The 13,279-nt window shown below is 42.1% G+C and overlaps 1 protein-coding gene across 1 annotated transcript in view; it reads left to right on the forward strand.

Annotated features, from left to right (window-relative positions):
• Positions 1 to 4,752: 4,752 nt before the first annotated feature.
• Positions 4,753 to 13,279, forward strand: part of LOC126986932 (thyrotropin-releasing hormone receptor-like) — a 75,519-nt gene continuing 66,992 nt past the window's right edge. Inside the window, exon 1 of the mRNA XM_050843453.1 lies at positions 4,753 to 6,709. Coding sequence (XP_050699410.1) covers positions 6,308 to 6,709 — 402 coding nt within the window. The 5' untranslated portion in view covers positions 4,753 to 6,307. The remainder of the gene's footprint in view (positions 6,710 to 13,279) is intronic.

A 13,279-nucleotide genomic window follows, 5' to 3' on the forward strand; every position in this document is an offset into this window, starting at 1 on the left:
CCTGCAACACACCTGTCAATACCAGAGCCATGTGGCAGGTATCCCCTTCCGACCCCCCCACCCCCCCCTTTCGTAAGGTTAAGGTGAGGGGCAAACAATACTCTCCAGATTGATTAATATTTGGGATCACGTCTCTCTCTCTCTCTCTCTCTCTCTCTCTCTCTCTCTCTCTCTCTCTCTCTTTTTTTTATTGCGGTTCAAAACTCTGCGGAGATATCTTGCCGCATTTCATTAACATAGTACATTTTTAGGAACATAAATGAACATTCTCTCTCTCTCTCTCTCTCTCTCTCTCTCTCTCTCTCTCTCTCATTGATCTAGCTTTTTCCTCGTAGACAAGAACTGCCTTTACGTAACTCAAACTTAAAAGCTCAGGTCGCGGCCACGTCACGTCTCACCGCCTAAACACAAACCAATTGGGAGCCACTGACCCGAGCACACGACTAAAGAAACAAAGAAAACAAATAATTAGGAGAGTAGTTTATGAATAGCGACTCAACGTTCTTCGAGACTCCCCCCTGAAGAAGAAAAAAAAGTCAGAGAAAAGTTAAGGGTAAATAGTTCCGTATAAAAAAGGGTCATTCAAAAGGCCTTACGTAAGCTCTTAACGTTACGGAGAGGAATATGGTTTTAATGGAGCATCTACATTTCAGCTGTATATTAATGTTTAGTATAATGAAAAGCCTTAAATACTAATAACGTGTGGGTGGGTATGGAGGGGGAGGAGGCTGCGAGTGCGTGTGTGTGTGTGCGTGTGTGTGTGTGTGTGGGTGGGAATGGGTGGGTGAGCTTCATATATCGTGCTGTATATTAACCATTTTTCACACTCTCTGTTCCGTCGCTTTTAATTGCCGCAACGTTACGCCATACACAAAATCACAGGTCGTTAATAGCTCCGTTGCGCGCGTGATTGGGTATCGGTCAGTCGTGAATGTCAACAAAGAGATCGACGGCCATGTAAATACTGAGGCCACATGCACGCGTGACCAACAAATACTCATGATTAACATTACCCTGAGCAAATATGTACAAAAAAATGAGCTTGTACGAAAAGAATAAAAAAGAAAGAACGAAAGCATATATAAATAAAGTAAGAAGTAAAGAGAGAAGTAAGGAAAGAAAGAAGGAAAATTAGAAAGAAACAAATAGATAGAGCGATGGAAAGTTAGACATGAATAGGGAATTTGCCAGAGACAGACAGACAGACAGACAGACAGACAGACAGGCCTCAATTCTCCCTCACCAAACCTCCCTTTACTCTCCCTATGCAACTACATTACACATATCACTGCCTGCTTATATAAACGGCTGGGCTGAACTCAAGGATTTGGAGAACTTTAAGCAACTTCCCTTTCATGCACGTCACTGCTCTTGAATACCTCCACTGCCCTCTCCTACAGACCCTCTACACACTTCTCCTTACGCAAAACTAACACACTCCTCCCTTTCTTCACATTCCAATCACTGTACTCTTCTCTAAAATCTACATGCACAAGAGTCTCCTACACCCCCAATATACACCTCTCCATAGACGAAACGAAAGCAAACACCCTTACAGTTGCACTATTACCAACCTCTCCCCTTTCACACTCCAATTTTCTCTAATACTAACACTAACCTCACTTACACTCCCAGTACACACCTCTATAGATGAAACCAAAACAAACACCCACTTGGTCACAGTACTACCATCACCGGCACTATTACCAAATCTTCACCAAGCACCCATATGCCGTTTTACTCTCCTTTCCAACCCCACCAGACATCTCTCTATACTCTTTTACACACCCACTGCAAAATATCCTGTAGACGAAACAAAAACACACACACACTTGGTCACACTACTCCCATCAACTGCACTATTACCAAACCTTCACCAAGCACCCATATACCCTTTTACTCCCCTTTCCAACCCCACCAGACATCTCTCTATACTCTTGACCACACCCACTGCAAAATATCCTGTAGAGAGTAGAAGAAACAAAAACAAACACTCACTTGGTCACACTACTACCAAACCCTTCCCAACACCCTTATACCTTTTTACTCCCCTTTCCTACACTCCCACCATGAGCACCTCCACTCTGCCTACATAGAACGGGATCCCACGCCCACTCGGTCATATAAGCGCGTGGAGAAAACCGAGGTAGCAGCTGTACTTTTTATCACAGACCAAAACGGCCATGACCTTGTTTGTGCAGCCGTAGGAACAACAGCTAGATATTGTTAGCAGGAAGGTGAGGAGAGGAAGGCTACAGGACCGAGAAGTGGGGCAAGGGAGAGGAGGAGGAGAAGGAGAAAGGAAAGAAAAAGAAGGAGGAGGAAAATGAGTTGAAGGAGGAGGAAGAGGAGGAGTAGGAGTAGGAGGAGGAAGAGGAGGAGTAGGAGGAGGAAAAGGAGGAGGAAAAGAGAGAGAGAGAGAGAGAGAGAGAGAGAGAGAGAGAGAGAGAGAGAGAGAGAGAGAGAGAGAGAGAGAGAGAGAGAGAGAGAGAGAGAGAGAGAGAGAGAGAGAGAGAGAGAGAGATAACGAGAAGACAGACAAGGAAGACAGACAGAGTAGACAGACAAAAGATACACAAAACACAGACAAAACAGATACACAAAACAGACAGACAAAACAGACAGACAAAACAGATACACAAAACAGACAGACAAAACAGACAGACAAAACAGACAGACAGACAGACAGACAGAGACACAAAGAGAATTATTAACTGCGCTGAGTAGCTGAGAAGGGGAAAATCGAGTAAGAAAAGACAGAAACGAATATTAGGAGAAAAAGGAAGGAGAGGAAGAGCACTTAGGGGCGAGGTGGAGGAGGAGGAAAGGAATGGAGAGCAGGAAAGACACTCTGGAGGGAATTTTTTCGGAGAAGGTGAGAGGCGGGAGGCGATTAAGGAAGTGAGAGCTGGCGAAGTGGGAACAGGAAGAGCCGGAAGAGGAGAAGGAGGAGGAGGAGGAGGAGGAGGAAGATAAGGAAGAAAGAGAAGATGACGGTGACGGAGAAGGAGGATTTGAAAGAGGACGAGGAAGAGCAACAGAAGGAGGAGGAGAAGGAGGCGAAGGTGAAGGAGGAGAAAGAGAAAAAAAAAGGAGGAAGAGGAGAGCGTGAAGAAGGAAAAAGAGGAGGAGAAGGGAAGGAAGCAGGAGAAAGATAAACGAGGAAAAGGAGGCAGAGAAGGAAAAGGAGAAGATGGAGGAGGAGGAGGAGGAGAGGGTTGTTGTTAAGCCATATACAGAGGCATAATCCAAGTGAAGTAGAGTGAACCCCAAGTAAAGCCGTAGTGAAGCCGAGTGAGGCCGGACACTGAGCGTTAGTTAAGTCCAGCGTGAGGGCCCAGGAAGCGCGTGTCAGAGTGAGGGACAGAATCGATTCATCCGGCAACCAGGGAAAGGGGAGGAAACAGGAGCTGGAGGCGTATAGGATTAAGAGACAGACAGATGCGGAATTGGAAACAAAGGAATGTTCAGATTGGTGAAGGGTTGAAGTAAGAGGAGGATATGGATAGATGCGAAAGGGGGAAAGGGAAAGATAAAAAAAAGATGAAAGGAATGGGAGAAGGAGGCGTGTGGGATTAAGGGACAGTGACAGAGGAGGAATGGGAAACAAAGGGAACATGAAAAAGGGAAGGGATGGGGGAAGAGAAGGCAACGGAAATCAAGGGACAGTGACAGAGAAGGAAAAGAAAACAAATGGAAACGCAAAAGGGGAAGGAAGGGAAAAGGGAAGACTGGAACACAGGAATGACGAGTGAGGAGTGGAATAGAGTAAACAGGCCAGGTGGGGGGAGGAGGAACAGGGGAAAAGGAAAAAAGGGGAAAGGGAAACAAGGGGAGCTTCAAAGGGGAAGGGAGGGAAAAGGGAAGACTGGAACACAGGAATGATGAGTGAGGAGTGGAATAGAGTAAACAAGGTAGGTGGGAAGGCAAGGAATAAAGGAAAGGAAAGAAGGGGGAAGAGGAAACAAAGGCTAAATGAGGAAGGGAATGGAGGAGAATGGAGACTGGAACAGAGGAATGGATAAGTGAAAAAATGGTATGGAGTATTGGGGACAGCTAGGAAGGAAAAGGGATGAGGTAGAAGAGGAGAGGAAAAGGAGACGAGGGAAACATGAGGAGAGTATGAGAGGAAAGGAAAGACACGAACAGAGGAATGGATGAGTGAAGAATTGAATATAGCAATGGGGACAGCTGGAAAGGGAAGGGGATGAAGTGGAGGAAGTTATGAAAGGGGAGAGGAGGGAAATATCAGAACGGGAAGGGAAGGGGAAAGAGAGACTGGAGCACAGGTATGATGAGTAAATAATGTAATCAAGTAATCGCAATAACTGGGAAAGGGAAGGAATGTGGAGTAGGAAGCGAGGAAGAGGAAACAGGGGGAACAAGAAGAAGAGATAAAGGGGAAGAAAGAGACTGGAACACGGTAAGGAGAACAGTACATACGTTTGTTCTTTTTTACAGCGAACAAAAACAAATGAAAAAACTAGATATATAAGAACGAAGAGGAAGATGAAACAAAAACAGCTTCAAAAGGGTAAGGGAAGAGGAAGGAGGAGGAAATGGATAGAAAAGAAAGGGGAGACAAGGGGATGATCAAAAGAGAAAGGGATGGGAAGCAGGAGGCGTGGGGAATCAAGGGACAGAGACAGGAGGAAAGGGAAATAAAGGAAAACACAGCAATACGACTAGTGGAGATACATTCTTTCATTTTTACGGTAAACGAAAACAAATATAAACAAAACAAATCTGGTCATAAGAAAAAAACGACTAGAAAAGAACATCTAATTGCGCTGCACGGCTTAAAACTGAGGGAAATACGATCACGATAAATTCCTACCTTTTAATTTCCAGGTATAAAGCCCGATAACAAGGAGCAGGTACCGAGAGTGTACGGGTAGGAAGCCCCACCTGTCCACCCGCCCGTAATCCCTTGTTAGCGAGGTACTGCGCGGGCGAGGGGGAAAAATCAGTCAAATCCATGCTCCAGTGAATGAGACTGAGATTGAAAAAAAAAAAAAAAAAAGAGAGAAAACGGGAAAAAGACTGACTAAACCTCGACGTGGAAGTGCTTCGAAGGTAGAACTAAAATAGAAACTGTGGCAATGTATTCAGGACATCGTGAGAGTGATTTTTGCAGCTAGTTGGCAGAGTAATGGTGTCAGACGCTGTAAAAGTATTCTGATTGATGGTAACTCTATACATTGGCTATCAGAACGCCGATACTTGCTGAGGGATCGCGGCAACATATCAGCCACTTCACGGACACCTCGAAAAGCAGAAGTGTTGTGGTGAAGTGACCGAACTGCTGAAGTGATGTGCAATCAAGTGAGCGTAACAGTGAAGTGTAGCGGGGCAGACTACTGTGACCTAAAGTAGATAGATTGAGAGAGAGAAAGGGAAAAAGAGAAGGGAAGTGAAGAGAAAAGTGTTTGTAACGTGCAATAAAATAGAAATCCGCGGTCCACACGAAAAGAAAAACAATCTGCTCAGACCTTTATAATAAAATTGAACGCAACAAAGGCACAAAAGATCATGAGCCTTACATAAAACAAATAATGGAGGAGCAAAATTAATATAAAGTAAAAAAATAAAACACTGCGATATATATAAAATGAAAAGGCACAGAAAACACACACGCGGAAACAGAAAAAATAATTAAACGAGAGATGTAACAACGGCCGGCAGGTGTTAGACAGGTGAGGAAAAAAACTCCTGCCAAATAAGATGAAAACACAGAACATACGTGTGTGAATAAAGAAAATTAAAAGAGGTGGGAACACGACGCTGGCCAAATAAAAAAAAATAAAACACACAAAAAAATGAAAACACACAGAATATACTTGTATGAATAGAGAGAATTAAAACACGATGCTGGAGCGGTATTAGCCACGGGGGAAAAAAGTGCAATATACGTATAAATGAAAATACACAGCAAATACTTTTATGAAGGTAAATTTAAACATGTGAGAGTGCACAGCTGGACAGGTATAAGCTAAGTGGAAAAAAAACTCCTACAATATAAAAATGAAAATGCACAGAAGTTAATTGCGTGAAGAGTAAACTGAATAGGTGAGGACGGAATGTTGGACAGGTGTTAACCAGGTGAGAAAAAAAATCCTACAATATAAAAATGAAATTACACAGAAAATACTTGCATGAATAAAGAAAATTGAATAAATGAGTGTAATACTGGACAGGTGTTAGCGGAAAGGTGAGCAGGATGAGGGATAACAGTGCCACGGCGCCCCCTCATCACCACCACCACCATCAGGCAGAGGAGGTGTGGGTGCCCCGCTGACTAGGCGGCATGAACGGCACCTTTCCTCCCTCCACCTTCAACAACTCCTCCTCCACATCGCCCTCTCCTGCCCCATCCTCACCGTCCCTCAACCATGCCTCCCCCTCCTCCCCGGCCTACCCCCAATACGAGGACTTCTACGAGTACGACTACAACTTCAACTTCACGGACGAGCAGTGGGGGGTCGTACGGCAGCTCAACCTCTACTACGTGCCTCTGCTCATCGTCGTGGGCTTCGTGGGTAACCTGCTCTCGTGTGTCGTCTTCCTCAACACCCGGCTTCGCATGAGGTCCTCGAGTTACTACCTGGCTGCCCTGGCGGTGGCGGACGTGACTTACCTGTTCATTCTGTTCCTGGTGTGGCTGGACATGCTCGGCTTCAACACCTTTAACGTCAATGTCATGTGTCAGGTGAGTGGATGGTTGGTGTTGTGTTGGTGTTGGTGATAGTAGTGGTGATGGTAGTGGTGGGTTGTTGTTGTTTTTTTTATTTTTACGATTTATTTATTTACTTATTTATCTATTTAATTATTTGTTTCATTATTCATTTATCTTTTTGTTTTTGTATGTGTTCTGACCCCTGGTGGGAAAATAAATAAACATGTTCGCTGATTAAACTTATTCTATCTGTCTATCTTTCTGTTTGGCTGGCAATATCTCCCTCTATATATCTATCTATCTATCTGTATCTATCTATCGAGCTCAATCCACCTAAGAACATTATGAAACACGCTGGGAAAAGCAGAACAGACGAGCTTTTAGTGATGACAAAAATATGGAGTGAAATCGTGGGCGTGGGCAGCAGGCCTTCGCCGTCACAGGATTAAAGCAGAAGGCCTGTGCCAGAAATGTTGAGCTATACTCGGCGATAATGGATCTTAAATTGGTTTATGATAAAGTTTTAGCAGCAGAGACAATGGAATTTTTTTTTATTACATACAATGTGTGATGCAGACGGGGTTTGTGATAATGATGAATGCAAGTCGCGTGCAGTGTTAATGGATGCAAAGTAATTGATGTCAAGCTCAAAACAGCGACAGACAGGGATGGATGTGCCGTTTCACGCTAGAAGAATCAATGAAGGGGGTGAAAACAACGTTAAATCTATACACACATGTTTCCCATTGCCCCACGAGTTAGGAAATTATGTTAGAGATTGAATTAAAACTCAGGTTGGAGAGACGGAAATGCAGTGTCACGCTTGCAGAAACTCTGAGGGAAATGAAATCGTTAAAATCTAGTCACAACTGTTTTTATTTGCACCACGATATAGAAAATTGAGTTAGTGTATGATTTAAAACTCAGAGTGGAGTCAGACGGGGAATGAGGTTTTACACTTGAACAATCTTTGCGGGAAATGAAAACGTTGAGACATTGATGCAATTATTTTTACTTGCACCACGAAACTGAAAACGAATTTGGAGATTAAGTTAAAAAATGAATTTGGAGATTAATTTAAAAAACGAATTTGGAGATTAATTTAAAAACTAATTTGAAGATTAATTTAAAAAACGAATTTGGAGATTAATTTAAAAAACGAATTGGGAGATTAATTTAAAACGAATTTGGAGATTAATTTAAAAACAAATTTGGAGATTAATTTAAAAACGAAATTGGAGATTAATTTAAAAAACGAATTTGGAGATTAATTTAAAAAACGAATTTGGAGATTAATTTAAAAAACGAATTTGGAGATTAATTTAAAAACGAATTTGGAGATTAATTTAAAAAACGAATTTGGGGATTAATTTAAAACTCAGAATGGTATCAGAAGTTTCGTTACGCGCTTCGAGAAATTATGGGAGATATGATATCGTAAAGACTTTAACACAACTCCTTCCATTATTTTTACTGTAAAGGGGACAGCTCAAGGCCAATAAACAGAGAAAAAAAAATCATAAATCGCTGCTCATGCAAAATAAAACAGGAGTGGCCAGAAGAGGGGTCAATTTCGAATGGAGAGGTGTCTTGATAGGTATGCAAACAAAGGAATTAGGGATTGATATAAAACTCAAAATTCGCTGTTGATAGGTGTGGAAACAATGGAGGGTTGAGAAGGATATGAAATCGTGAGTATCTGGACACAACTGTTTCCACTTGTACCACGAAATGGGAAACGGTATCAGGGATCGATCTAAGACTCCGAACGGTGCCAGACACGGAAATGTAAGTATACGAAGTGTAAGTATACGCTGCGAGGAGTTGAGAGGGGGATAGAAAATATATTGAAGACTTAGACACAACTGTTCCCATTTTTTTACGGTAAAGGAAACAGCTCCAGGACGATGAACAAAGAAAAAACAAAAAGTCACCCCAAAATCGCTGCTCGTACAAAAACATACAGGACCGGCAAAAAGCGGTCTCAATTTCGGGAGGAGAGGTGTCGTGATAGGTATGGGAACGATATAGGAAAAGGAATTAGGGATCGATAAAAAAAACTCAGAATGGTGTCAGGCGAGGACGTGAAGGTAACACAGCGAGGGTTGAGAGGGTGACGAAAACAAACTTAGACACAGCCGTTTCCACTTGCTCTACGATATAGGAAACCGAATTAGTGACTGGTTTAAAACTCAGAGAGGTGCCAGGCAGGGAGGTGTTGTAATACGTTGCGAGGAGTTACGAGGGTGATGACAACGTTAAAACTTCGAGTCACAATTCGTTGTTTCCGTTCACGCCGCACGACGGGAAATCCACTACCTCCGAGCCCGTCCCTCTTGATTGCAAAAGTTACAAAAAAACTCTCCACACTCTCCCGGCGAGGTGTGGCTGAGGCAAACCGGTTCAGGGGGAATTTTGTTATTCCTCGCCACCTTTCCGTTGTAAGGGTGAAGGCACAGGGGCGACAAATATGCTTTCCATTCCCTTGCTTTTTAAATGATCGCTGCGTGCACGTAACCTGAATATTTCGTGTGCACGGCAAATTACGTTTTTAATGATCATTTGTGTTTCTTGGCCACTAAAACACGAGCGTAATTACATTGAAGCCAATCAGTGTTGGAAAATTTTTCTGCAAAAGCTGAATAAATGAGAACGACGAGACATCCGCCTCATTAATGATGCTGGAAACGTTTCGAGTCTCAATTAGAGAAAATTATAGCTGCTAATGGGACGTTACGCATCATTAAACGCAATAATTACTGATATCATAAATTAATGCCGGTGAATGATTGGATCACTCTGTATACTCATATTGGAAGTAGTTATACAGTCTAGGTAGAAATACATCACGCTTTTACATTTTCACAAACCTGGATTGAGATGCATCGTGTGTGTTTTTATTGCTTTGTTCAGACATGGCATTCATTCATTAGAAGATACCGTTCTCGATCAATTGAAAGGATATTACATCATGCCTTTACTTTTTCCATAAACCTAGATTGAAATGCAGCGAGCGTTTTATAATTGTGTTCATACATAAGCACTCATTCACTCGATAAAATTAAAAGGAAATTCAAAGATGACCACAAAATCCACTCCACCAAGGCCCCGTGTAGATCTCGGCGGCCCGGCACGGCAAGATGGCTGCACTGCTGTAAGAAACGACGAAACGAAAGTGATATAACGTCTTTTTTGTATTTCGACACGAGGCGCTGCTTACATAAACGACGCAAATAACCTCTGATGCCGTCATTCCGGGCGCCATCATTGCAGCCTCGTTACAACCGCGAGGTCTGATTTTTGCGCTAGGTTAGGCCGCGGTCACGCTCCCTTATGTCTTCAACAGAGCGTGGCGTCCTTTACAGCGGCTCTCTAAAACTAACGCGTCATCGCATTATAAAACATCGTATTAGTCTTTATTAACAAAAAATGTGCTTGATTTGTCTTTTTTGGGTCGTTTTTTCAAGGCGGTTAGTAGGTCTTGCTGCTTTTAATACCTATTTTTGTGACGTGAGTTTGTGTTACATCGACTTAATTCCGTGAAAATCCAACACTTCTAACTAACTCCGTCCGTGGCTTTTATTTTCTACACTTTCTTTTTTTGTTGTTGCCCTTGAGTTGCTTCCTGTGCAATAAAAAAAAAAAAGGTATCAAATAGTCAAAATAGCCACAAACCTGTTAAAAAATACTAATAAGACGTTTAAGAAAAAATGACGTAAGGGTTGGATTGCTCTGTCTTTGTAGTTCTCTGTAATGGTCTCATATGCCTTCACTTGAGGTATACGTGGCTTTGTCTTTGTCGTAGCTCTTAACACTAAAGCCTGGGTCACCGTGTTTCTGACGTTCTCTGTAAAGGTCAGTTCTGTTGTCACTTGAGGACGTAGCGCTGCCTGTGTATAGCGGCTCTCAATACTATGGGTTGAGTTCCTGTGTTATTGGTGTATCTGGAGCTCTCTGGAATTGTCACGAATGTCTTTATTTAAGGTCGGCGTGGCTTTGTCCAAGTAGCGACTATCAGAACTAAACGAAGGGTTGCTATGTCCTTCGAGTTATCTTCCAAAGGTTCAGTGTTTGTCTTCTTGTGTTTAAAGTTCTCCTTCTTCGGTTGTTATGGTCTTAAAAGTGACGGTGACGTGAAATAGGTAGCAAGGCAGAGATGAGAAGGAACGAAATAATTGCAGGGACCTTTTTGAACTAGTGTTTAATGTGACGGAGACATGAAATAGGGAAAAAGGTAGAGATGAGGAAGAACGGAAGAACAGGGAACGTTTTCAACTGGTGTTTAATGTGACGGAGACATGAAATCAAGAAAAAAGTAGAGATGAGGAAGAACGGAAGAACAGGGAACTTTTTCAACTGGTCTTTAATGTGACGGAGACATGAAATAAAGAAAAAAGTAGAGATGAGGAAGAACGGAAGAACAGATAACGTTTTCAGCTGGTCCTTAATGTGACGGAGACATGAAATAGAGAAAAAGGTAGAGATGAGGAAGAACGGAAGAACAGGGAACTTTTTCAACTGGTCTTAAATGTGACGGAGACATGAAATAAAGAAAAGGGTAGAGATGAGGAAGAACGGAAGAACAGGGAACTTTTTCAACTGGTCTTAAATGTGACGGAGACATGAAATAAAGAAAAAAGTAGAGATGAGGAAGAACGGAAGAACAGGGAACTTTTTCAACTGGTCTTTAATGTGACGGAGACGTGAAATAGAGAGAAAGATAGAGATGAAGAAGAACGGAAGAACAGATAACGTTTTCAGACTGTATTTCGATCTGGTTAAAGCGTCGTACTTGATCTCCTCACCTTCCTGTCCGTAGCTGAGCCTGGACATCGAGGAAGAAGGTAGAGAAGAAAGGTGAAGTGAAGAAAAAGACGAAATATAAAAAATGATGACAAGGAAACTTTTCAGACATATTTAATAGAATCCGACAAGCTCTCTGACAGAATCTGAAAGCGATCCTCTCAACGATATGTCCAACGTTTCATGTGGAAGTGAATAAGGTTAGAGGAAGAAGATACCGTGAAGAAATGAAAATGAGGTCGGTTGTGGTTGTGGATATTGAAAAGAAAAGAAATGCAAGTTAAAGAGTTTAGATATCAATACCTTCAAAACGAGGTGAGAGTATACAGTGGTGGTGGGGGTGATAGTTATTCTGAAAGGAAGGATTAGGAAAAGAAGGCAAAAAATAGAAAGGAAAAGAAGGCAAAAAAATAGAAAAAGAAGGGAAAGAATGGGGAAAAGGGGTATTTGTGACAAAGGAAGAAATAAAAAATAAATAAAAAGTTTACAGATGAAAGAAAATGTAGAGAAAAGAAATAATGAGTGTACTGACAATCAAGGAATCGAAGGAAAATAAAGAAAAGATCAGTGGATGTGAAAAAAAAAGAAGGAAGAAACGATTATGGGGAAAAATTTAAAAACAAAAGAAACTGCTATAGTGAAAATTAACAGAAGAAAGAAAAAAAAGAAAATCAGTGGGAATTAAAGATAGGAAGAAAATATAGTGGAGCAGGAAAACATAAAAATAAACGAAAACTGAGAAAAATATGCAAAGAAAAGCAGGAAAAAGAAAGACGGGCGAGAAGACATTAAAAAAGCAATTTGAGAAGTAAAAATGTGAGAAAAGGTCGCATTGGAGAAAAAGGGAAAAGGAGCAAAAGTCTGGAGAAAAAGAAATTCAGGAAAGAAAGCTAAAATGAGCAAAGCGTTGGAGAGAAAATGAAGGAAAGAATTGTTGTATTGCCCAGAAAGTGGTCGAAAGAAACACTTGAAATAATGACGTGTGATCGAGGTGGTGGTGGTGGTGATGGTGATGGTGATGGTGATGGTGATGGTGATGGTGGTGGGAATAAAAACGATAGGGGTGATAGCAAAGGGTGAATTAAGGGAAGTCATTTTGGTGATATCAGTGGTGGTGGTGATGGTGAAATTGGTGTTGTTACTGGTGGTGATGGTGGTGATGGTGATGGAATAATGGTGATGATGATGGTGGTGAGGCGGAAATCTTGGTGTTACTCTTGTTGTTGTTGCTGTTGTTGTTGTCACTACTGGTGGTGATGATAGTGGTGGTGGTGGTGGTGGTGGTGGTGGTGGTAATATGGCGGAAATTTTGATGATGTTATAGTTGTTGTTTCTTGTTGTTGTTGTTGTTGGTGGTGGTGGTAAATGATAAGGCTGCTTTGATATTCTGTCTTACGCACACACACACACACACACACACACACACACACACACACACACACACACCACTCCCCCCCACACCCCTCCACCCACTCACCGTCGCACTCACATACACTTTCATCATCGGCGGGGCGGAACACAAAGAGTTATCGCGGCCGTCAAAAGTCAACTCGTCAACCTATATATTCTACCGCCCACCTCCTCGCCGTCCAATCCAGATAGCGACGAAATAACGACGAAAACGCAAAAAATATATAAAAGGTAAACACGTGACACCGTATTTTAGGCCGGTATATCACACCACACCAACGTTGCCAGATTATCGTACTTAGCTTCTTATATTTACCAACTTCCGACCCAAAAACTATCTCCTGGGCCCCAATAACTAGATTCATTTATATATATCGTTAAAATAGCTAA

This window comes from Eriocheir sinensis, chromosome 63, assembly GCF_024679095.1.
Source record: "Eriocheir sinensis breed Jianghai 21 chromosome 63, ASM2467909v1, whole genome shotgun sequence".
In the NCBI taxonomy this organism is placed as follows: Eukaryota; Metazoa; Arthropoda; class Malacostraca; order Decapoda; family Varunidae; genus Eriocheir; species Eriocheir sinensis.